This window comes from Pelophylax lessonae (assembly GCF_965119305.1).
Source record: "Pelophylax lessonae genome assembly, chromosome: 13".
Classification (NCBI taxonomy): Eukaryota; Metazoa; Chordata; class Amphibia; order Anura; family Ranidae; genus Pelophylax; species Pelophylax lessonae.
The window spans coordinates 12,528,299-12,554,943 of record NC_138780.1 but is presented as its reverse complement, the minus strand read 5'-3'; the positions used below and the strand labels follow the sequence as shown (position 1 = coordinate 12,554,943).

Here is a 26,645-nt window from a genome sequence, read left to right as displayed (position 1 = left end):
ACCCCGAGCCACACTCGGGAATTCCGCCAAGGAGGTTAAAGTAGAACTATGGGCAAAACTTCTTTTTTTTTTTTTTTTTTTTTTTTTTTTAATTTGGTCAAAATGTCCGTTCACTGATCTGTCCGGGACCAGGTGTCCACTTTTGGATTAAGAAATATGAATATCGCATCTTTACCTTCCATAATTTTTTACTATCCCGGCCTATACTGAGCAGACAGACTGCAGAAATGTAGCTAATGGCCAGCAGATCCGATTCCCCCGCTCTGTAGATACGCCCCCCATGGAATGTAATTATATCATCTTGTAATTCAACATTTTTGCAGACCCCTTCCCGAGGAGACCACCCCGGAGGAAGACTTGGATACAAATGAAGAGGACCTGTCAGGTATGGAATGTGAATTTCCTGTTATGGAGGTACAGATGTGTGACCCCCGTAGGCATTGAAAATAGACGTGTGCGATTGGTTTCCTTATGAATAGAAATTTGGACAAAATATTCGTTATTTGGAGACTCGCATGTATCCGAGTTTCCCCAATCACAATAGTAACGGATTTCAGCAGATCTGAAATAAATTCTAACTAAATTAATTTTTTGAATTTGAAAATTAATTTGAGATCGAAAATTATTTTGAATTCGACCTCGAAAATGGATTTAGAATTTGACCTCAAAACATACCGCAATCAATACAGTAAGGTATAAAAGTGATATAAGATGATGATTCCTACTTAGGCTGCATTATAGAATAGAATAAAAAAAAAAATTGACTATAAAGGAATAGAATAGAAAATAAAAGAATAGAATAAAACAGAAAAAGAGTATTCTAATAGAAAATAATAAAATATAAAATAATAGAATCGAATATAAAGGACTAGAACAGAATAGATCAGATTTAAAAAATAACCGAATAGAATAAAATATAAAAATAAAGTATTCTAATAGAAAAGAATAAAAAAAATGATAGAAAAGAAAATAAAGGACTAGAACAGAATAGATCAGATTTAAAAAATAACCGAATAGAATAAAATATAAAAATAAAGTATTCTAATAGAAAAGAATAAAAAAATGATAGAAAAGAAAATAAAGGACTAGAACAGAATAGATCAGATTTAAAAAAATAACCAAATAGAATAGAAAAGAAAAAAAAATGAATAGAGTTGCGATCAATACAGTAAGGTATAAAAGTGAAATAAGATGATGATTCCTACTTAGGCTGCACTGTAGAATAGGATAAAATAGATTAGAATAGAAAGGAATAGAATAGATCAGATTAGAAAATTAGAATTTGACCTAGAAACATATTGCAATCAATACAGTAAGGTATAAAAGTGATATAAGATGATGATTCCTACTTGGGCTGCATTATAGAACAGAATAGAATAAATAGAATATAAAGGAATAGAATAGAAAATAAAAGAATAGAATAAAACAGAAAAATAAAGTATTATAATAGAAAAGAATAAAATAGAATAGAAAAGAATAAAATAAAAAATAGAAAAAGAAAAAAAAAATAATAGAATATAAAATAAAGGACTAGAACAGAATAGATCAGATTAAAAAATAACCGAATAGAATAGAAAAGAAACAAAACTGAATAGAGTTGGGAGAACGGCTCGGGCTGAGCAAAAGATCAGCCTGAACATTGCCTGTTCGCCCATCCAGCAAACACCGAAATTCACAGGCTGGTGTTTGCCTTGCTGAACGCCCTGGAAGGCACTGTGTGCTGCACCCTGTTTGGGCAAAGCTTTGCCCAATCAGAGCGCAGTGTAAGCTGGTTGTTAAGGTGCGGGGTCGGGAAGCCGGCCGCAGCATCCTTAACAACCGTTGAGTCATCATCTGTCAATGGGCTTCCCCCGTTGACAGCTGAAAAAAAAAAAAAAAAACAGCATGCCCCCCCCCCCAATGTTGAGGGCATGTGGCCTGGTATAGTTCAGTAGGGGAAGGGGGGGCTGGCTCACCCCCCCTCCCCCTTTTTCTGACCTGCCAGGCTGCATGCTCGGATAAAGGTCTGGTATAGATTTTGGGGGGGACCCCCCTGCGTATTTTTTTTCTTTTTTAATTTTTGGTGTGGGGTTCCCCTTAAAATCCATGCTAGACCCGAAGAGCTTGGTATGGATTTCGGCGGGACCCTCACGCCCTTTTTTTTTTTTTGGTTAACATTTTTCTATTGCCTGCAATCTAAATGTCATTTCATTCATTTTTTTTTTTTCCTTTATTAAAGTCAGTTTTGCTGCAGCAGGTTCTATACAGGGTACAGATGCGCCACTTTACAGGCAGACTAAGGGGAACCCCCCCTCCAGGCACTATATTTTAAAGGAATTTTTTTCATTTTTATTGTTTCACTTTAAGCATCAATAAAATCGCTGCTCCTGAAAAAAAAACTATCCATTTTATTTATTTTTTTTTTTTTAAATGTTTGCATTGGTACATGTCCTTCAGGGCAGGAACCGGACCCCCCCCCCCCCCCCCATACCCTTTTTGTGGCCTACAACTTGCATATATAAAGAGGGAAGAGGGGGATTAAGGGTTTGGTTCAAAGAGTAGGTCTCATCCCTAAATTCATATAGACAAAAAGACAAATTCCCCACTAGATGGGACTGTGACGACCTACAGCTGGAGTCAGAAAGTTGATAATCTAAAAAGGTGTACATTTATTGAATAGATCATATAAAAAAATATCAAAATTAGACACGACAATAGAAATCTGGTTGTTCACATGGCAAAATCATGATACACACACAAAATTTATGTATGAGGGTCAATGGCTCACAAATGGACAAAGTGAAATAGAAAGCAAACAGACCCAACGCGTTTCGGAATGAATAACTATTCCTTCTTCAGGGGGTAACATGCGTCTTACCTAGTTGTTTCTATTAATCACTTACCGACCGCCGGCCCGCCATCAATTTACGTTGGCCCTTTGACGCTAAATACCCCAGGTATTTTTGAAAATGGTAGGCGATCAGCTTTCTGAGAAGGGTGGTCCCAGCTGCGGATTTGCCGTGGGATCACCCTTACGATGCGGTGGAAGAGGTGCCCCCCCCCCCTCCCGCCACGTCCCGGCCGTTTTCCCCCGCTTACCGGACCCCCCGGCAGGGGAGAAAGCAATCCAGTCCCGGATCCTCAGAGACAGGAAGTCGAGTGAGGGCAAGATGACCCTCACTCGACTCTATGGTCTTGGAGGACCGGAGCGACGTCATACGTCGTTGCCTAGCAACAAGTTTAAAGAGACTTTTTTTTTTTTTTCCAACTATTTTTTTTTTCTTTTCTTCTTTTTTAGTGTAGATGTGAGATGTGAGGTCTTTATGACCCCAGATCTCACAATAAAGAGGACCTGTCATGCCTATTTCTATTACAAGGGATGTTTACATTCCTTGTAATAGGAATAAAAATGATCAATTTTTTTTTTTTTTTACATGTGTAAAAATAATAAATAAAATAAATAGGAAAAATACAGCATATTACAAATTATAACAAATTTTTATACATTTATTACAACAGTACTATTTACACATTTTTTTACTATTTACTACAATAACACAAAAAACTAGGAAATATAAATGTATGCATCCAAAAAAATAAATAAATAGAAAAAAAAAGCGCCCCGTCTCCGTTAGCTCGCGAGCAGAAGTGAACGCATACGTAAGCTCGCCCACATATGTAAACGGTGTTCAAACCACACATGTGCGGTATCGCCGCGGTCATTAGAGCGCGAGCAATAATTTGAGCCCTAGACCTCCTCTGTAACTCTAAGCTGGTAACCTGTAGAAATTTTTAAAGTGTCGCCTGTGGGGATTTTTAAGTACCAATGTTTGTCACCATTCCACGAGCGTGCGCGACTTTGAAGCATGACATGTTGGGTATCTATTTACTCGGCGTAACATTTTCTTTCACATTATGGAAAAAAATTAGGCTAACTTTTACTGTTTTATTTTTTAATAAAAAAAATTGTTTTTTTTTTTTTTTTTAAATTGCGTTTGGAAGACCGCTGCGCAAATATGGTGTGATAAAAAATATTGCAACAATCTCCATTTTATTCTTTAGGGTCACTGCTAAAAAAAAAAATATATAATGTTTGGGGGTTCTAAGTAGTTTTCTAACAAAAAAAAATGATCAGAAAATGTCAGAAATAGGCCCGGTCTTAATGTGGCTAAAGCGGAGTTCCCCCCTCCTAAAAAAAAAATTAAGTCAGCAGCTACAAATACTGTAGCTGCTGACTTTTAAATAGTAGAACTTACCTGTCCACGGAGCCCGCGATGGCACCCAAAGCCGATTTACGTATCGGCTCTTGGGTCCCGCCGCCACCATCCAGGGTAAGGGAACCCCTTTTCGGCTTCACTGCTGGTTCCCTACTGCGCATAGCACAGTGTGCTTCGTAATTGGCCCAGCGGCGGAGGCGGGAGGAGGAGGCCGAACTTCCGAGGGACAGGCTTCCTCCCCCCTGAAAGGTGCCAAATGCGGCACCGGAGGGGGGGGGGGGGGAAGCAGATCAGCAGAGTTCCACTTTTGAGTGGAACTCCACTTTAAGAAATAGATACATATTATTTAAAGCAGGTGAATGCTTAATTACATAGAAGTAGTCAGTCTGATGGCGACCAATTCAAAATTTGGTTTAAGCCATAAATACTTACATCATGGAAGCCAATAAAGACATACATAACACTTAACAGCCAGAGTTTAAAACCAAGGGCGGAATGGTTTGCAGAAGGGAGAGATGAACAGGTAAGAAGAAATCATCCCAGAATCCCCCACAAACAGCAATTTCTCCAACAAGATCCAGGAGGCCCAAAACAAGTTGCACTGATTTTTCATTTTTTCCAGGTGCAGTGATTTTTCTAATCACATTTTTATCCAACAGACCTTGAGGTTTAACCTTACTTATCCCCGTGTGTTGATCCTGTTTTGGGTTCTCCTGGATCTTTTTCGGAGGAATTGCTGTTTGTGGGGGATTTCTGGGATGATTTCTTTTTATCTGTTCATCTCTCATGATTAAGCACAAGATGTATGTATGAAACACGTCTACGTGACTCCAAGTTGGTGTCTTTGGTGTCATCACTTGTAACATTTTGGAATTAAAAGAAATCTAAAGGCAACTGGAATTCCTGGATGTGCGGCTATTTCTTTTTCTACATGTTCATCTCTCCCTGCTGCAAACCATTCCGCCCTTGATTTTAAACTCTGGCTGTTAAGTATGTCTTTATTGGCTTCCATGATGTAAGTATTTATGGCTTTCACCAAATTTTGAGTTGGTCGCCATCAGACTGACTACTATGTAATTAAGCTTTCCCCTGCTTTGAATAATATTTCTTAATAGAAATAACTACGGGACTACAAGACACATGTTACCCCTGAAGAAGGAATAGTTATTCCGCATGTTACCCCTGAAGAAGGAATAGTTATTCCGCATGTTACCCCTGAAGAAGGAATAGTTATTCCGCATGTTACCCCTGAAGAAGGAATCGTTTTTCCGCATGTTACCCCTGAAGAAGGAATAGTTATTCCGCAAGTTACCCCTGAAGAAGGAATAGTTATTCCGCATGTTACCCCTGAAGAAGGAATCGTTATTCCGCAAGTTACCCCTGAAGAAGGAATAGTTATTCCGCAAGTTACCCCTGAAGAAGGAATAGTTATTCCGCATGTTACCCCTGAAGAAGGAATAGTTATTCCGCATGTTACCCCTGAAGAAGGAATAGTTATTCCGCATGTTACCCCTGAAGAAGGAATAGTTATTCCGCATGTTACCCCTGAAGAAGGAATAGTTATTCCGCAAGTTACCCCTGAAGAAGGAATAGTTATTCCGCAAGTTACCCCTGAAGAAGGAATAGTTATTCCGCATGTTACCCCTGAAGAAGGAATAGTTATTCCGCATGTTACCCCTGAAGAAGGAATAGTTATTCCGCATGTTATCCCTGAAGAAGGAATAGTTATTCCGCATGTTACCCCTGAAGAAGGAATAGTTATTCCGCATGTTACCCCTGAAGAAGGAATAGTTATTCCGCAAGTTATCCCTGAAGAAGGAATAGTTATTCCGCATGTTACCCCTGAAGAAGGAATAGTTATTCCGCATGTTACCCCTGAAGAAGGAATAGTTATTCCGCATGTTACCCCTGAAGAAGGAATAGTTTTTCCGCATGTTACCCCTGAAGAAGGAATAGTTTTTCATTCCGAAACGCGTTGGGTCTGTGTGCCTTGTGCTTCACTTTGTCCATTTGTGAGCCATTGACCTTCATACATAAATTTTATATGTGCATCATGATTTTGCCATGTGAACAACCAGATTTCTATTGTAGTGTCTAATTTTGATATTTTTTATATTATCTATTCAATAAATGTACACCTTTTTTTATTTTCTCCTTTTATATCTACTTTTTGACTCCAGCTGTAGGTCGTCACAGTCCCATCTAGTGGGGAATTTGTCTTTTTGTGTATTAAACTTGCATATACTGTAAGCCTTTAAATTGACACTTTTGATTTTTCATGTTCGGGTCCCATAGACTTTAATAGGGTTTGCTGTTCGGGTCAGAACTTGTGATGGTCAAAGGGAAGAATGCTCCTCACACTTGTGGACATCCGGAAGAATTACACCTTTACCGATAGCTAAAAAGATCAGTGGTGTCAGTGGTTACTCATCTGAAAGGCAGAAATTGAGGAACCCTTAGCAACATCTTGAGGAACCCTAGGGTTCTATGGAAACCCTGGTTGAGAAACCCCTAATATAGGTAAAACTCCTTTTTAGTTATCCATGGGTCCTCATTTATAACCATATTCTGGTCACAGCTGCCCCTCCCAGCACCCTGGACCTGTGCGGAAACCGTCACGTGAAGAGGCGCTTGTCAGCCCCGGATATCAGCTTCAACCTAGAGCACAGCCAGGACTCGGCCGCCTCCAGCGAAATACGCAACCAGACCACCGACGAGGATCTCGATTTTAACGTTGACGATCTGGAGACGCCAACCAGCAGCGAGATGCTTGAATTTCCCACTATGAGTCATGAGTTTGAGTGGGATGGTGAGTGATCGTTCCCTGTCCTCTTCTGGTCTTCTAACTTTCTTTTCATAGTTGGGTGAAGGTTGTGTGACAATTGTTGGCAAACTATTTTGAGGTCATGGAAGTTTGATCTTGAAAGGCTTTCATTGAATTACTATATTGCCTAGATTTCTGCATTATGAGGTCTACACGCAGGCTATGGCCATGATAAGGGGTTCCTGCCATCCCTGTGCTAAGTTCCTGGGTCTGTAGACCTGCTGTGCCCATTGTGAGGGGTTCCCACCATCCCTGTGCTGGGTTCCCAGTTCTGTACACCTACTGTGCCCATTATGAGGGGTTCCCACTATCCCTATGCTGAGTTCCTGGATCTGTAGTCCTGCTGTGCCCATTATGAGGGACTGAACAAACAAGCATTAAACAGGAGGGGGAGGACTGAACCAATTAGCATTAAACAGGAGGAGATGGTCTGTACTAACTAGCATTAAACAGGTGGGGAGGACTGCACTAACTAGCATTAAAACAGGTGAGGAGGACTGCACTAACTAGCATTAAACAGGTGAGGAGGACTGCACTAACTAGCATTAAACAGGTGAGGAGGACTGCACTAACTAGCATTAAACAGGTGAGGAGGACTGCACTAACTAGCTTTAAACAGGAGGGCAAGGACTGCACTAACTAGCACTAAACAGGAGGGGAAAGGACTGAACTAACTAGCATTAAACAGGAGGTGGAGGATTGAACTAACTAGCATTAGACAGCAGTGGGAGAATTGAACTAACTAGCATTAAACAGGAGGGGGAGGACTGAACTAACTAGCATTAAACATGAGGGGGAAGGACTGAACTAACTAGCATTAAAAAGGAAGGGGAGGACTGAACTAACTAACATTAAACAGGAGGGGGAGGACTGCACTAACTAGCATTAAACAGGAGGGGGAGGACTGCACTAACTAGCATTAAACAGGAGGGGTGGACTGCACTAACTAGCATTAAACGGGAGGGGGAGGACTGAACTACCTAGCATTAAACAGGAGAGGGAGGACTGAACTAACTAGCATTAAACATGAGGGGGAGGACTGCACTAACTAGCATTAAACATGAGGGGGAGGACTGAACTAACTAGCATTAAACAGGAGGGGGAGGACTGAACTAATTAGCATTAAACAGGAGGGGGAGGACTGAACGAAATAGCATTAAACAGGAGGGGGAGGACTGAACGAACTAGCATTAAACAGGAGGGGTGGACTGCACTAACTAGCATTAAATGAGGGAGGGCTAAACTAACTAGCATTAAACAGGAGGGGGAGGACTGAACTAACTAGCATTAAATGGAGGGGGGGGGGACTGCACTAACTAGCATTAAACGGGGGAGGGCTAAACTAACTAGAATTAAACAGGAGGGAGGAGGACTGCACTAACTAGCATTAAACAGGAGGGGGTGGACTGAACTAACTAGCATTAAACAGAAGGGGGAGGACTGAACTAATAAGCATCAAATGGATGGGAGGACTGAACTAACTAGCATTAAAAAGGAGGTCTGCTAAACTATTGAAGTGAAGAGGAATGTAATATTTTACAGATTAGTCCTCAGGTGTGGCGGCTGCATTCGTTGTCTTTTCTCCGGCTTTTCTTTCTTTGCTTTCTCACCTGGTGACCCCACCAGTGACACCCTTCCTGTCCCAGGGTGACCCGGCTCAGTGTGCTGTATGTTCTTATCTCCTGGGTTTCCCTCCAACAGACGACCTACCAAAGGTGAACGGGGCCAATGAGGCGTCCTATGTGGAGACTTTGGTGACCGACATGGAGGACCAGAACGGGAGGAAGTGGAGGATTTTCCTGATGGGGGAGCACAAGGTGGACATGACGGCCATAGAACCGTACAGGAAGGTCGTCTCCCATGGAGGTAACACAATGCTACTTACATCAGCCCTCCCCTTCTGTTTACTGCTACTTACATCAGCCCTCCCCTCCTGTTTAATGCTAGTTAGTTTAGTCCTCCCCCTGCGTAATGCTAGTTAGTTCAGGCCTCCCCCTGCTTAATAATAGTTGGTTCAGCCCCCCCCTGCATAATACTAGTTAGTTCAGTCCTCCCCCCTGCCTAATGCTAGTTACTTCAGTCCCCCCGCTTAATGCTAGTTAGTTCAGCCCTCCCTCCCTGTTTAATGCTAGTTAGTTCAGTCCCCCCTCCCTGCTTAACGCTAGTTTGTTCAGCCCTCCCTCCCTGTTTAATGCTAGTTAGTTCAGTTTCCCCCCTCCCCGCTTAATGCTAGTTAATGTAGTTCAGTACCCCCCCCCCCCCGCTTAATGCTAGTTAGTTCAGTCCTCCCCCTCCTGCTTAATGCTAGTTGGTTCAGTCCTACCCCCCCTGCTTAATGCTAGTTAGTTCAGTCCTACCCCTGCTTAATGCTAGTTAGTTTAGTCCTCCCCCTCCTGCTTAATGCTAGTTAGTTCAGTCCCCCCCCCCCCTGCTTAATGCTAGTTAGTTCAGTGCTCCCTCCCCGCTTAATGCTAGTTAGTTCAGTGCTCCCTCCCTGCTTAATGCTAGTTAGTTCAGTCCTCCCCCCTGCTTAATGCTAGTTAGTTCACTCCTCCCCCCCCCTGCTTAATGCTAGTTAGCTCAGTCCTCCCCCCCTGCTTAATGCTAGTTAGTTCAGTCCTCCTCCCTGTTTAATGCTAGTTAGTTCAGTTTCCCCCCTCCCCGCTTAATGCTAGTTAATGTAGTTCAGTACCCCCCCCCCGCTTAATGCTAGTTAGTTCAGTCCTCCCCCTCCTGCTTAATGCTAGTTGGTTCAGTCCTACCCCCCCTGCTTAATGCTAGTTAGTTCAGTCCTACCCCTGCTTAATGCTAGTTAGTTTAGTCCTCCCCCTCCTGCTTAATGCTAGTTAGTTCAGTCCCCCCCCCTGCTTAATGCTAGTTAGTTCAGTGCTCCCTCCCCGCTTAATGCTAGTTAGTTCAGTGCTCCCTCCCTGCTTAATGCTAGTTAGTTCAGTCCTCCCCCCTGCTTAATGCTAGTTAGTTCACTCCTCCCCCCCCCTGCTTAATGCTAGTTAGCTCAGTCCTCCCCCCCTGCTTAATGCTAGTTAGTTCAGTCCTCCCCCCTGCTTAATGCTAGTTAGTTCAGCCCCCCCCTGCTTAATGCTAGCTAGTTCAGTCCTCCCCCCCCCTGCTTAATGCTAGTTAGTTCAGTCCTCCCCCCTGCTTAATGCTAGTTAGTTCAGTCCCCCCCCTGCTTAATGCTAGTTAGTGCAGCCCCCCCCCGCTTAATGCTAGTTAGTTCAGCCCCCCCCCCCCGCTTAATGCTAGTTAGTTCAGCCCCCCCCCCGCCTTAATGCTAGTTAGTTCAGCCCCCCCCCCCCCCGCCTTAATGCTAGTTAGTTCAGTCCTCTGTTCTGCAATTGTGAGAGGGAAAAGTTTGTGTTGGATTGCACGTCTATACTCTGCAAATTCTTTTTTTTCCCAGGCTATTATGGGGACGGTTTAAACGCAGTTGTGGTTTTTGCCACGTGTTACCTCCCAGAAAGCAGCATTCCAGGATATCGCTACATCATGGATAATCTCTTCAGGTGTGTTTGTATGACTTCTACCTTAATAACAAGTGAGGGGTGAAATGTGCGCAGGAGAGGCGCGAAGGAGAGGCGCCCAGGAGAGGCGTGTCCGCATTACCCCGATCCCTGCGCCATTTATTACTCCTTACAACACATAATATCTCAACCTTGAAGAAAGGGAAAATTTTGAGCCCCTGAAACGCGTTGATGATATTTTTTCTTCTCCTTAGTCAAATGCACTCATTGACTCAATAATAACTTGAAAGAGGTAAAAGCCCCACCCACTCTAACAAAACAAACAAATGGGGGATTTGGGCTTCATAACTCTTAGGCGTGTCCCCAGTGGAGGATTTCCCTTCTGTTCCTGTTTCGGTGACAACTGTAGATTTTGATGCTCCATCACTGCTTGTCATCAGGACAAATAGAGAGGACGTCCCCAGCATGGACACAGGCAGCAATAAAAACCTGACAGAGGAGCCAACCCTAAACCTCTCCAACTAAAATAAATAAAATAAAAATAGATCTGTTTTTGGCTTTCGCTGCTCTTGGCAGTTTCTGGAAACATCTTCATAATGCTTTAACATTTTTTGGCTGAAAAGATATTTGGAAAGCTGTTTTTTTTTTTTTTTTTTTTATATAGAGACTGCCAACATTGCGAGTCTGTTAAATATTTATCAAAGAAATGGGAGCAAAGGGCAGAAAAATAAAAGAAGCCGATTAATCCGACTCAATTCACAAACACAAGGATAAGGATCTTTATTTTAGTCACGTGACTCTACTTTTTAAAACCTCATTGGCTGAACATAACCGTTATTATTATTATTATTATTATTATTATTATTATTATAATATTAATAATAATATTAATAAATAATAATAATAATTAGCTGAAAATCCTCAATGATACAATGCTGCCCTCTTCTGGTGATACATTATTATAGCAGCACAGGCTGCCAGCCATAGAGACCCCATTATAAAGACCCAATTCACAAATCTAACACATAGCGATATTGATCCTTAGTCTAAAAAAAAATAAATAAATAATAATAATAATAATAACGGTTATGTTTGGCTAATTCACAAATCTAAAAACACAAGGGTAATGATCCTTTTTCTAAAAAAAAAAAAAAATATTATTATTTTTTTTTTTATATATATATATTTTTTATTTATTTATTTTTTTAGAATAAGGATCATTACCCTTGTTTTTTTTAGATTTGTGAATTAGCCAAACATAACCGTTATTATTAATATTATTATTGTTATTTATTTATTTTAGAATAAGGATCAATATCGCTGTGTTCGATTTGTGAATTGGGTCTTTATAATTGGGGCCCTATGGGTGGCAGCCTGTGCTGCTATAATACTGTATAACCAGCAGAGGGCAGCATTGTATTATTGAGGATTTTCAGCTAATTATTATTATTATTATTATTATTATTATTCAGGATTTATGTAGCGCCAACAGTTTGTGCAGTACTTTACAATATGATGAAATTGTAACAACTTCTGCTTTAGAAAAAGACCTTCTTTCAATCTCATTGGCCAAACATAACCAATGTTTTTTTATTTTTTTTTATTTTTTTTAGAATAAGGATCAGTATTGCTGTGTGTTAGATTTGTGAATTGTTTTTTTTATAATGGGGTCCCTATGGCTGGCAGCCTGTGCTGCTATAATACTGTATCTCCAGCAGAGGGCAGCATTGTATTTCTGAGGATTTTCAGCTAATTATTATTATTATTATTATTATTCAGGATTTATGTAGCGCCAACAGTTTGTGCAGCACTTTACAATATGATGAAATTGTAGCAACTTCTGCTTTAGAAAAAGACCTTATTTCAATCTCATTGGCCAAACATAACCAATGTTTTTTTTTTTTTTTTAATAAGGATCAATATCGCTGTGTTCGATTTGTGAATTGGGTCTTTATAATGGGGTCCTATAATACTGTATTACCAGCAGAGGGCAGCATTGTATTATTGAGGATTTTCAGCTAATAATAATTATTATTATTATTATTATTATTATTATACAGGATTTATGTAGCGCCGACAGTTTGTGCAGCACTTTACAATATGATGAAATTGTAGCAACTTCTGCTTTAGAAAAAGACCTTATTTCAATCTCATTGGCCAAACATAACCAATGTTTTTTTATTTGTTTTTATCTTTTTTAGAATAAGGATCGGTATTGCTGTGTGTTAGATTGGTGAATTTGGTCTTTATAATGGGGTCCCTATGGCTGGCAGCCTGTGCTGCTATAATACTGTATCACCAGCAGAGGGCAGCATTGTATTTCTGAGGATTTTCAGCTAATTATTATTATTATTATTATTATTATACAGGATTTATGTAGCGCCAACAGTTTGTGCAGCGCTTTACAATATGATGAAATTGTAGCAACTTCTGCTTTAGAAAAAAGACCTTATTTCAATCTCATTGGCCAAACATAACCAATGTTTTTTTTTTTTTTTTTTAATAAGGATCAATATCGCTATGTGTTAGATTTGTGAATTGGGTCTTTATAATGGGGTCCCTATGGCTGGCAGCCTGTGCTGCTATAATACTGTATCACCAGCAGAGGGCAGCATTGTATCATTGAGGATTTTCAGCTAATTAATATTATTATTATTATTATAATACAGGATTTATATAGCACCAACAGTTTGCTCAGCGCTTTATAATATGAGAGAAGACAATACAGGTGCAATAAAATTCAATACAGGAGGAATTAGAGGGCCCTTCTCGTTAGAGCTAATGGTGATGAAGTGTAGCAACTTCTGCTTAATCAAAAGACCTCATTTCAATCTCATTGGCCAAACGTAACCAATGTTTTTTTTTTGTTTTAGAATAAGGATCAATATCGCTGTGTATTCGATTTTTAAATTGGGTCTTTATAATGGGGTCCCTATGACTGGCAGCCTGTGCTGCTATAATACTGTATCACCAGCAGAGGGCAGCATTGTATCATTGAGGATTTTCAGCTAAATAATATTATTATTATTATAATACAGGATTTATGTAGCACCAACAGTTTGCGCAGCACTTTACAATATGATGGAATTGTAGCAACTTCTGCTTTAGAAAAATACCTCATTTTAATCTCAGTGGCCAAACATAACCAATGTTTTTATTTTTCTTAGAATATCGATCATTACCGTTGTGTGTTAGATTTGTGAATTTGGTCTTTATAATGGGGTCCCTATGGCTGGCAGCTTGTGCTGCTATAATACTGTATCACCAGCAGAGGGATGCATTGTATCATTGAGGATTTTCAGCTAATTATTATTATTATTATTATTATTATTATTATTTATTATTATTATAATACAGGATTTATATAGCACCAACAGTTTGCGCAGCACTTTACAATATGATGGAATTGTAGCAACTTCTGCTTTAGAAAAATACCTCATTTTAATCTCAGTGGCCAAACATAACCAATGTTTTTATTTTTTTATTTTTCTTAGAATATCGATCATTACCGTTGTGTGTTAGATTTGTGAATTGGGTCTTTATAGTGGGGTCCCTATGGCTGGCAGTCTGTGCTGGCTATAATACTGTATCACCAGCAGAGGGCAGCATTGTATCATTAAGGATTTTCAGCTATTATTATTATTATTATTATTATTATTATACAGGATTTATATAGCGCCGCCAGTTTGCGAAGTGCTTTACAATATGAGGACAGACAATACAGTTACAGTACAATTCAATACAGGAGGAATCAGAGGGCCCTACTCATTAGAGCTAACGGTGATAAAGTGTAGCAACTTCTGCTTGAGCAAAATACCTCATTTCAATCTCATTGGCCAAACATAACCAATGTTTTTATGTTTTCCTTTTTTTTTTTTTTTTTTTTTTTTAGAATGAGGATCATTACCGTTGTGTGTTAGATTTGTGAATTGGGTCTTTATAATGGGATCCCTATGGCTGGCAGTCTGTGCTGGCTATAATACTGTATCACCAGCAGAGGGCAGCATTGTATGATTTAGGATTTTCAGCTAATGTTGATAAAGTGTAGCAACTTCTGATTTAGAAAAAGACCTAGTTTCAATCTCATTGTCCAAACATAACCAATGTTTTTTTTTTTTTTTTTTTATTTTTATTTTAGAATAAGGATCAATATCACTGTGTGTTAGACTTGTGAATTTGGTCTTTATAATGGGGTCCCTATGGCTGGCAGCCTGTGCTGCTATAATACTGTATCACCAGCAGAGGGCAGCATTGTATGATTTAGGATTTTCAACTAATGTTGATAAAGTGTATTAATCAATACTTTTTTTTTTGTTTTTGTTATTTTTATTTTAGAATAAGGATCAATATCACTGTGTGTTAGATTTATCAATTGGGTCTTTATAATTGGTAGGTTAATTGGATCCTGTATAAAATTGGCCTTACTATGTGTATGTATGAATGTGAGTTAGGGACCTTAGATTGTAAGCTCCTTGAGGGCAGGGATTGATGTGAATGTGCAATGTATATGTAAAGCGCTGCTGCGTAAATTGACAGCGCTATACAAGTACCTTAAATAAAAATAAATAATGGGGTCCCTATGGCTGGCAGCCTGTGCTGTTATAATACTGTATCACCAGCAGAGGGCAGCATGGTATCATTGAGGAATTTTAGCTAATAATTATTATTATTATTTATTATTATTATTTTTATTATACAGGATTTATATAGCACCAACAGTTTGCGGAGTGCTTTACAATATGAGGGAAGACAATACAGTACAGTACAATTCAATACAGGAGGAATTAGAGGGCCCTGCTCGTTAGAGCTAACGGTGATAAAGTGTAGCAACTTCTGCTTAAGCAAAATACCTCATTTCAATCTCATTGGCCAAACATAACCAATGTTTTTTGTTTTGTTTTTTAGAATAAGGATCCCTTACCCTTGTGTGTTAGATTGGTGAATTGGGTCTTTATAATGGGGTCCCTATGGCTGGCAGCCTGTGCTGATATAATACTGTATCACCAGCAGAGGGCAGCATTGTATCATTGAGGATTTTCAGCTAAGGCCCCTTTCACACTTGTAGCAACTTGTGCTTCAGAAAAAGAATCTATTAAAACGTTTTTATAGTAGGCTGATTATTTCCTTACAAAAAAACAAGCTGTAGTTTCCAGTTATATTTCATCACCACAGGTGTAAATCCAATCTCTAAAACCAAATATACATTTTAACATGTTCATATATTACCAAAAGGCATCCCTAGTAATCCCTGGTGATCCTGCCATTAGGGTCTTTGTTCAGGCACATCCTGCTAAGGGGTGACAACGCTCCATCCCTGTATCCTATATAGGCTCCTGTGTTGTCACCCTGTCCACTGGCATCCAATGGAGACTACAAATGGCGCTTTAAACACACATTACATAGAGTGGGCGTGATCCACTGGGGTCACCATCTGGAACCCTGTCCTAATAAATGCTGTGCAGCCATCATTAGAGTGCATATAGACAGGAAGTGGCTGCAAAGAGGCTGCAGGGGATCAGCCGAACTGAGGTGGAAAAAAGTTGAACGTAGTATTTTACTTTTTAAAAATGTTTAATTGTTTATGATACTTGGCACTTTAGCAGCCTAAAACGTCAGTCCTTTTAGGGTTTATATCTATCCTAATTCTCATGCTCTGGTTTGTGCCGCACACGCAGGTATATCATCGGGACGCTGGATTTGATGGTCGCCGATGATTATATGCTCATCTACCTGAACGGGTGTACTTCCCGGAGCAAAATACCGCCCATTGGTTGGCTGAAACGTTGCTACCAGGCCACCGGGAGGCGGTAAGTGAGTCAGCCGCTGTGTGCGTGATACTTTTACAGCTTGGAGCAATTACAGGGATTTCTTTTTTTTTTCTGTGTTGGGTAAAAATTGCTCTCTTGGCTTTCTATATATCTGGATTTGAGATTGGTACTATTGGGTTCCCAGCTCCGCCCATTTTTCCTCCATCATGAAGAGAGAGCCCACCCCTACTGATGGAATCTGGAGCGTATTTTTTTTCTTTTTTATCTATCTATCTATCTATCTATCTATCTATCTATCTATCTATCTATCTATCTATCTATCTATCTATCTATCTATCTATCTATATACAGTGGGTACGGAAAGTATTCAGACCCCCTTAAATTTTTCACTCTTTGTTATATTGCAGCCATTTGCTAAAATCATTTAAGTTCATTCTTCTTCCTCATGAATGTACACATAGCACCCCATACTGACAGAAAAACACAGAATTGTTGACATTGTTGCAGATTTATTAAAAAAGAAAAACTGAAATATCACATGGTCCTAAGTATTCAGACCCTTTGCTGTGACACTCATATATTTAACTCAGGTGCTTTCCATTTCTTCTGATCATCCTTGAGATGGTTCTACACCTTCATTTGAGTCCAGCTGTGTTTGATTATACTGATTGGACTTGATTAGGAAAGCCACACACCTGTCTATATAAGACCTTCCAGATCACAATGCATGTCAGAGCAAATGAGAATCATGAGGTCAAAGGAACTGCCTGAAGAGCTCAGAGACAGAATTGTTGCAAGGCACAGATCTGACCAAGGTTACAAAAAGATTTCTGCTGCTCTTAAGGTTCCTAAGAGCACAGTGGCCTCCATAATCCTCAAATAGAAGACGTTTGGGACGACCAGAACCCTTCCTAGAGCTGGCCGTCCGGCCAAACGGAGCTAACGGGGGAGAAGAGCCTTGGTGAGAGAGGTAAAGAAGAACCCAAAGATCACTGTGGCTGAGCTCCAGAGATGCAGTCAGGAGATGGGAGAAAGTTGTAGAAAGTCAACAATCACTGCAGCCCTCCACCAGTCGGGGCTTTATGGCAGAGTGGCCCGACGGAAGTCTCTCCTCAGTGTAAGACACATGAAAGCCTGCATGGAGTTTCCTAAAAAACACCTGAAGGATTCCAAGATGGTGAGAAATAAGATTCTCTGGTCTGATGAGACCAAAATAGAACTTTTTGGCCTTAATTCTAAGCGGTATGTGTGGAGAAAACCAGGCACTGCTCATCACCTGTCCAATACAGTCCCAACAGTGAAGCATGGTGGTGGCAGCATCATGCTGTGGGGGTGTTTTTCAGCTGCAGGGACAGGACGACTGGTTGCAATCGAGGGAAAGATGAATGCGGCCAAGTACAGGGATATCCTGGACAAAAACCTTCTCCAGAGTGCTCTGGACCTCAGACTGGGCTGAAGGTTTACCTTCCAACAAGACAATGACCCTAAGCACACAGCTAAAATAACGAAGGAGTGGCTTCACAACAACTCCGTGACTGTTCTTGAATGGCCCAGCCAGAGCCCTGACTTAAACCCAATTGAGCATCTCTGGAGAGACCTAAAAATGGCTGTCCACCAACGTTTACCATCCAACCTGACAGAACTGGAGAGGATCTGCAAGGAGGAATGGCAGAGGATCCCCAAATCCAGGTGTGAAAGACTTGTTGCATCTTTCCCAAAAAGACTCCTGGCTGTATTAGATCAAAAGGGGGCTTCTACTAAATACTGAGCAAAGGGTCTGAATACTTAGGACCATGTGATATTTCAGTTTTTCTTTTTTAATAAATCTGCAACAATGTCAACAATTCTGTGTTTTTCTGTCAGTATGGGGTGCTATGTGTACATTCATGAGGAAGAAGAATGAACTTAAATGATTTTAGCAAATGGCTGCAATATAACAAAGAGTGAAAAATATTTAAGGGGGTCTGAATACTTTCCGTACCCACTGTATGTGTATATATATATATATATATATATATATATATATATATTACATTTTTGATTTATATTTAACCCCTTCCTAACAAGCCCCAGCGTCACTTTAATAGGGTCTTTACGCCCAGGGGACGGGAAGGACTGATCGATCAAGTGACTGCTCTGATTGGCTGTCACTGTGGTCACATGGCCGGGAGACTGTCCCACCGTTTCCCGATCAATAGCAGAGATCAAGCGCCACCTTTGGCCGCTCAATCAATATGCTGGGGGCATGCACTTAACACAGAAAAGCTCTGCGCTGTTTGACACGTACGTGTGGCGTATGGTGGGTGTTAAAGCTCACCCCCTTTGTTGCGTGACATATGCATTATGAGGCCAGTAAGAGGTTAGTGGTGTAGGGAATAGGTAAAACTTCTGTCTGATTGTTTTCCATCTGTGTGCCCCCCCCCCCCCCCCCCCGGAAGATTTCTGTTCACTTCCTGTCCTGTACACACAACAGGAAGTGAGAGAAACCCTCTCCAAAGTTTGAAAACAGCCATCACTGGAACAGGTGTCCCCACTGAGAATTTCTCCTCTATTCCTGTTCTGGTGACAACCCAAAATCCAGGATTTTCCTTCACTTCCTGTCTATGGTGACAACAGTCACTGAGGATTTTCCTTCACCTCGTGTCTCTGGCGACAACAGTCACTGAGGATTTTCCTTCACTTCCTGTCTCAGGTGACAACAGTCACCAATATTTTCCTTCACGTCCAGACTCAGGTGACAGCAGTCACCAGGATTTTCCTTCACTTCCTGTCTCAGGTGACAACGATCACCAGGTTTTAACCCCTCACAAATCCATCCAAAACTGAATAATAATAATAATAAAAGAAAAAAAGTTTTGATTTTTAGAAACACTTTAAACGACAGAGTACAGCAGTAGGACTGAGACTCTCATCCTGATGTCTCTAAAGCTTGGCTTTAGCGCTCCTCTACTGGCATAGGAAAAAAAATATTTTGCTGCAAGGCTGTTGCCTTCCTTTTTTTTTTTTTTTTTTTTTTCATTTTAGATTAAAGAAAAATCTGAAGTCGATGTTGATCGTTCACCCCACGTGGTACGTGAGAGCCCTGCTGGCCATCATACGCCCCTTTATCAGGTTAGTGGACTCTATTAAGTTTGTTCTTTATAAATGAGGAATTTGCAAACTCCAAAGTACAATACACATTATTATAAGTGTAAACACATCCCCACAGTAGACAATAGGTGAGATAATCAGCACAATCAATGTGTGGAAGACAGGTGGTTGAGCTGATATTAGCATCTGTCATGAGTCGGACTGTGCGGAGCAGTCCCCTATTGGCAATGGGCAGATAGGCCTTTAACATGGATCTTAGGCCTAGAGTCCCAGAGTCTTCATATAGTCCTTCAGGCATATTGTTGATCAATATTACTGTCCCATTTGAAGTAATCCAAAACATATTCTCAGTGTCCATTATGTAGCTGTCGATCATTTCCTTGGTCACCCTGTGTCCCTAATAGACACAGGGTGACTTACACATAGGAGGGGCCTAGGGAGCTGAGAGAGGGATTTCTCAACCTCTCTAGGGTAAGCTGAGTTCCACAGGCCCCCAACTAAAGTGACTTCTGTCAAATAGAGTTTCTAAAATGCTTACTGAGAACTGACTCCACCCTTCATCTGCCATAGCTAATTACCTTTGGTGGAAGGAAGTGCAAAAAGAGGTCTACCCGATCATCATGTAATTTATATTTTGAGGCAGTACAAAAAAGCCAGCTTCATAAAGATATGGTTTGATGTTCAAGGAACTTGAGTGTCCTGCACAGAGCCCAGACCTCAACCCTACTGAGTACCTTTGGAATGCCGATGGTTAGCCAGGTCTTCTCCTCAAGCATTGGTACCTGATCTCTCAATTGGTGGCCAACACCATAAAGACATGGTTTGACCAGTTTGGTGTGGAGGACCTCAAGGGTCCTGCACCTCAACCCTACTGAGTACCTTTGGAATGCCGATGGTTAGCCAGGTCTTCTCCTCCAGCATTAGTACCTGATCTCACAATTGGTGGCCAACACCATAAAGACATGGTTTGACCAGTTTGGCGTGGAGGACCTCAACTGTCCTGCACCTCAACCCTACTGAGTACCTTTGGAATGAATAGGAATGCCGATGGGGAGCCAGGTCTTCTCCTCAAGCATTGGTACCTGATCTCTCAATTGGTGGCCAACACCATAAAGACATGGTTTGACCAGTTTGGTGTGGAGGACCTCAAGGGTCCTGCACCTCAACCCTACTGAGTACCTTTTGGAATGCCGATGTGGAGCCAGGTCTTCTCCTCCAGCATTGGTACCTGATCTCACAATTGGTGGCCAACACCATAAAAACATAGTTTGACCAGTTTGGTGTGGAGGACCTCAAGTGTCCTGTGCCTCAAACCCTACTGAGTACCTTTTGGAATGAATTGGAATGCTGATGGGGAGCCAGGTCTTCTTCTCCAGCATTGGTACCCGATCTTACAATTGGTGGCCAAAACCATAAAGACATGGTTTGACCAGTTTGGTGTGGAGGACCTCAAGTGTCCTGCACCTCAACCCTACTGAGTACCTTTGGAATGAATTGGAATGCCGATGGGGAGTCAGGTCTTCTCCTCCAGCATTGGTACCCGATCTCCCAATTGGTGGCCAACACCATAAAGACATGGTTTGACCAGTTTGGTGTGGAGGACCTCCAGTGTCCTGCACCTCAACCCTACTGAGTACCTTTGGAATGAATTGGAATGCAGATGGTGAGCCAGGTCTTCTCCTCCAGCATTGGTACCTGATCTCGCAATTGGTGGCCAACACCATAAAGACATGGTTTGACCAGTTTGGTGTGGAGGACCTTAAGTGTCCTACACCTTTGGAAGGAATTGGAATGCCGATGGGGAGCCAGGTCTTCTTCTCCAGCATTGGTACCCGATCTTACAATTGGTGGCCAAAACCATAAAGACATGGTTTGACCAGTTTGGTGTGGAGGACCTCAAGTGTCCTGCACCTCAACCCTACTGAGTACCTTTGGAATTAATTGGAATGCCGATGGTGAGCCAGGTCTTCTCCTCCAGCATTGGTACCCGATCTCCCAATTGGTGGCCAACACCATAAAGACATGGTTTGACCAGTTTGGTGTGGAGGACCTCAAGTGTCCTGCACCTCAACCCTACTGAGTACCTTTGGAATGAATTGGAATGCAGATGGTGAGCCAGGTCTTCTCCTCCAGCATTGGTACCTGATCTCGCAATTGGTGGCCAACACCATAAAGACATGGTTTGACCAGTTTGGTGTGGAGGACCTCAAGTGTCTTGCACCTCAACCCTACTGAGTACCTTTGGAATGCCGATGGTGAGCCAGGTCTTCTCTTCCAGCATTGGTACCTGATCTTACAATTGGTGGCCAACACCATAAAGACATGGTTTGACCAGTTTGGTGTGGAGGACCTTAAATGTCCTGCACCTCAACCCAACTGAGTACCTTTGGAATGAATTGGAATGCCGATGGTGAGCCAGGTCTTCTCCTCAAGCATTGGTAACCGATCTTACAATTGGTGGCCAACACCATAAAGACATGGTTTGACCAGTTTGGTGTGGAGGACCTTAAGTGTCCTGCACCTCAACCCCACTGAACACCTTTGGAAGGAATTGGAATGCCGATGGGGAGCCAGGTCTTCTCCTCCAGCATTGGTACCCGATCTCCCAATTGGTGGCCAACACCATAAAGACATGGTTTGACCAGTTTGGCATGGAGGACCTCAAGGGTCATGCACCTCAACCCTACTGAACACCTTTGAAATTAATTGGAACCCTAACTGGGAGCCAGGTCTTCTCATACAACATCAGTTTTGGTTGGGATGTCCAACAAGCTTAGATGTGATGGTCAGTTTTCCTCGAACGTTTGGCAATCTAGTGCACCTTTTACCCCCCTATGGAAGCCTGCAGCTAGATAAGATATACATTTGGTGTTTTTCAGCTACTAATACTTTTTTTTTTAATCTATTTCAGTGCTAAGTTCCTGAAGAAAGTGACTTTTGTTAAAAATTTGACAGAACTCTCACAACTGGTGTCACTGGATCCCCTCCATATACCGGATTGTATACAGCAGTGAGTAAACGCTTTGTTAGCTCAGTCCTCAAAATCCACCCAAAACCTTTTTTTAGTTTTGGATAGGGGGGACTGGGGGGGGGGGGTTAAAACTTCTGTTTGATCTTTATTGGTGTCCTGAACTCTTTAGGGAGGTCTTCTGCCATTTCCTGTCCCCTGTGATACCAGGATAAGAAAGGAAAGAAATTCTGTAACTGGGATACCATTTAATGTGACCCTAACGGGGTCGGGGACGGGGAATCAGTGGTCATCTGAGAGTTGCTTGTCTTGTCTAATGCCTGACCACACATGTTGTCCTCCAGCTCCTGAATGTGCATCGTGTGAGGTCAGGTTGTTGGTCTTTACGTGACCTCTCACTCAAGCTGACCAAGCAATGGTTTTAATTTGTCTAAACCTAAAATTTGGGGATTCTTTGCTCCCTTCTCTCTTTTGGTACCTGGTTCCTTTGGTCTTAAATGCAGAGGAATGCAGTTCCACCAAACCCAGCGCTGACTGTATGTAATGTCAAGGGATGGTTGCATGTGCTAGATGGTCTATTGTTTCAGGGAGGGGGGGGGGGATTATTGTTTTTGAGGGGGTCTTATGTTGCTTGGAGGGATCTCCTGTTGAGGGAGGGGTCTATTAATGCTGGCTGCTGGGAGGTCTATTGTTGCTGGCAGGGTTTTTTTTTTAGTGGCAGAGGGATCTATTGGTTTTTAGGGTGTCTTATGTTCCTGGGAGATCTCCTGTTGAGGGAGGGGGTCTATTGATGCTGGCTGCTGGGAATGTATTTTTTCTGAGGGGGGTCTTATGTTGCTTGGAGGGATCTCCTGTTGAGGGAGGGGTCTATTGATGCTGGCTGCTGGGAAATCTGTTGTTGCATCCAGGTGTCTATAGTTGCTGGTGGGGGATCTATTGTTTCGGGGGGGGGGGTCTTATGTTGCTCAAAGGGATCTCCTGGTGGGGGAGGAGGGGTCTATTGATGTTGGCTGCTGGGAAATCTGTTGTTGCCAGCAGGGGTCTATAGTTGCTGGTGGGTGATCTGTTGTTTTGGGGGGATCTTATGTTGATTGATGGGATCTCCTGTTGAGGGAGGGGTCTATTGATACTGGCTGCTGGGAGATCTATTGTTGCAGGGGTAGATCTTTTGTTATATGGGGGGTATTTTTTTGCGGGGGGGAGGAAGGTCTATTGTTAGTGGGGGAATCTATTGTACCTGGCTCCAGGGGATTTATGTTACTGCTTTTCTTGTTATCATCATAAACAAATTCCATAGAAATTGCTTAACACTACAAAATGGATCGTTCTGTATTCTTTAAAAAGGGGCAGTACTGGGAGGTGGGTAAGAGGTGGAACCAAGGGATGGTGCTATGGGGTGGGTAGGGGGCGGAACCAAGGGATGGTGCTATGGGGTGGGTAGGGGGCAGAACCAAGGGATGGTGCTATGGGGTGGGTAGGGGGCAGAACCAAGGGATGGTGCTATGGGGTGGGTAGGGGGCAGAACCAAGGGATGGTGCTTAGAGGTGGGTAGGGGGCAGAGACAATGGGTGACTTAGAAGTCACCTGCACCTATTCTCTGAGAAAAAAAGCCCTGGTCTTCTCCATGTTCTTTTCTTCACTGTTCATTTCTATATGGCCCACCTATCTGGTGGAATTATGACACCAATCTACTCTCAGATAGATCCTCCCTAAATTATTCATATGTCCCAATATAGACGTGGAATCAAGAGGTTCTCCCTTGCTCTTCCTATTAATTTATATTTTTCGTGAGGACATCATATGTTACTGACAAACATTGACCTCATGTTTTTCGTATTGTACGGTGTTGCATCTTCTCCAGATTTGATGACTTGTGTCTCTTCTAGGTTGGACCTTGAGCTGAAGCGGTAAGACTGAGGACCTCGGTGGATTGGAAATGCAGCGTGGAGACTCCAACTGCAATAATGGAAGATGACCTTGCTGGGAATTGCTGCCCAATTTTACAGAGACAAATGGGCATTGAACTGACGGCAGGGGGTGCGCGGGGCCTGTCGCTGTTTGGTGTGACCTTTTATCGGTGGTATTTTGTACACTTTCCTTTTTGTTATGGTGAAGAGGCTCACATATGGTGCTGGACTAAGTAAAGAATATCTGCACATGCTTACATGTACTATGCTACACCTCCAGGGCCAACCAACATCTATGGTTGTACATTGAAAAAAATGTTTTTGTGATGGGAGTGATAGTGCTGCCTAAGCTGCTTTTATCGTCTAAGATGGCGCCATTGCTAAAGAGAAGGAAACCATTGAGAGACGTTGGTGATGGAAGCTACCAGACTTCTGGGTCACCTGCTAGTTCCATGGAAGCTACCAGACTTCCGGGTCACCTCCTAGTTCCATGGAAGCTACCAGACTTCCGGGTCACCTCCTAGTTCCATGGAAGCTATCAGACTTCCGGGTCACCTCCTAGTTCCATGGAAGCTATCAGACTTCTGGGTCACCTCCTAGTTCCATGGAAGCTACCAGACTTCCGGGTCACCTCCTAGTTCCATGGAAGCTACCAGACTTCTGGGTCACCTCCTAGTTCCATGGAAGCTACCAGACTTCAGGGTCACCTCCTAGTTCCATGGAAGCTACCAGACTTCTGGGTCACCTCCTAGTTCCATGGAAGCTACCAGACTTCCGGGTCACCTCCTAGTTCCATGGAAGCTACCAGACTTCCGGGTCACCTCCTAGTTCCATGGAAGCTACCAGACTTCCGGGTCACCTCCTAGTTCCATGGAAGCTACCAGACTTCTGGGTCACCTCCTAGTTCCATGAAAGCTACCAGACTTCTGGGTCACCTCCTAGTTCCATGGAAGCTTCCAGACTTCTGGGTCACCTCCTAGTTCCATGGAAGCTACCAGACTTCAGGGTCACCTCCTAGTTCCATGGAAGCTACCAGACTTCCGGGTCACCTCCTAGTTCCATGGAAGCTACCAGACTTCCGGGTCACCTCCTAGTTCCATGGAAGCTACCAGACTTCTGGGTCACCTCCTAGTTCCATGAAAGCTACCAGACTTCTGGGTCACCTCCTAGTTCCATGGAAGCTTCCAGACTTCTGGGTCACCTCCTAGTTCTATGGAAGTTACCAGACTTCCGGGTCACCTCCTAGTTCCATGGAAGCTACCAGACTTCTGGGTCACCTCCTAGTTCCAGAGTGGTGAAGCTGAATCTGTTGGAAAGGCAAGTGTCTTCAAACTATTGCCCTCCAGCTGTTCAGGAACTACACTTCCCATCATGCCTAGTCATGTCTGTGAATGTCAGAGTTTTACAATGCCTCATGGGATGTGTAGTTCCGCAACAGCTGGAGAGCCGTAGTTTGAGGATCCCTGGTCTAAGTTCTCTCAGATGGATGTTTTGCTTGTGATGGATCCTCTTTCTTGCCCTCTGTGTTCAGTGTAATTTACCTGGAGTTTGGTCGTTAAGGTGGAAAACCTTTGTGAGACATCAGTGATGGAAGCTACCACTGTTCTGGGTCTCTTCCTACTTTGAGAATGGTGAAGCTGAATCCATTGGACATTTTTTTACTGCTCGGCTTGCGTCTAAGGTCTCTAACATGGGCATTTTGCTTTGTGATGGATACTCGTTCTTGCCCCTGGGTGTTCAGTGTATTTTACCTGGAGTTGGGTCGTTAAGAGAAACTCCAGTTAGTTTTAAAAAGTTTTGTAGCGAGTGGGGGAAGGGTTGGACCCCCCCCCCCCCTTTTTTTTTGTCCTCATGGAGAATTCCCCCATTTCTTGGCTCTTTTAACTGCCTTTGTGTATATTATATTATCCTGTACATATTTCTGTATTTGTCTTTTGCCTCATTTGGAGGGTGTGATCTTTAGAATAGATGTCACGCTTTCCTACCATGTATTTTTGTAGGTGCTAATAAACTATTTTTGTAATGTGGATATTGTCGAAAATCTTGGAATGACTAACCCCAACCTCCACTGTATAATGTACAAAGTCCTTCGGACAACCATTGTAGAGATATCTAGACTGCCTGATAAGCGGCATAGCAGCAGAATTTTGGGGGCCAGTTTTGGTAATGGCACCCAGAATGGTGAAATTTGGCACCATTTCCTCTGTCTTCTGCTGATTCAACAGCTTTAATGCAGTTTGCAGTTGTTGGGGCAATTTCGACAATGGCACCCAGAATGGTGAAATTTGGCGCCATTTCTTCAGTCTTCTGCTGATCCAACAGCTTTAATGCAGTTTGCACTAGAATAGACCTTTTGTGTACACAAACACATAAAGAAACATAGAAAAAGTCTTAGATCTTTGAGTTC

General features: G+C 42.2%; 1 protein-coding gene across 2 annotated transcripts in view; it reads left to right on the top strand.

Annotated features, from left to right (window-relative positions):
* BNIPL (BCL2 interacting protein like) overlaps window positions 1-24,271 on the top strand; it is a 42,701-nt gene extending 18,430 nt beyond the window's left edge. For both annotated transcript variants that reach the window (XM_082275073.1, XM_082275074.1), the window contains exons 3-10: window positions 324-385; window positions 6,775-7,005; window positions 8,722-8,886; window positions 10,445-10,547; window positions 16,181-16,312; window positions 19,298-19,384; window positions 22,275-22,373; window positions 24,218-24,271. In XM_082275073.1, the coding sequence (XP_082131199.1) occupies window positions 324-385; window positions 6,775-7,005; window positions 8,722-8,886; window positions 10,445-10,547; window positions 16,181-16,312; window positions 19,298-19,384; window positions 22,275-22,373; window positions 24,218-24,242 (904 nt within the window). In that variant the 3' untranslated portion in view covers window positions 24,243-24,271. The remainder of the gene's footprint in view (window positions 1-323; window positions 386-6,774; window positions 7,006-8,721; window positions 8,887-10,444; window positions 10,548-16,180; window positions 16,313-19,297; window positions 19,385-22,274; window positions 22,374-24,217) is intronic.
* The last annotated feature ends 2,374 nt before the right edge of the window (window positions 24,272-26,645 follow it).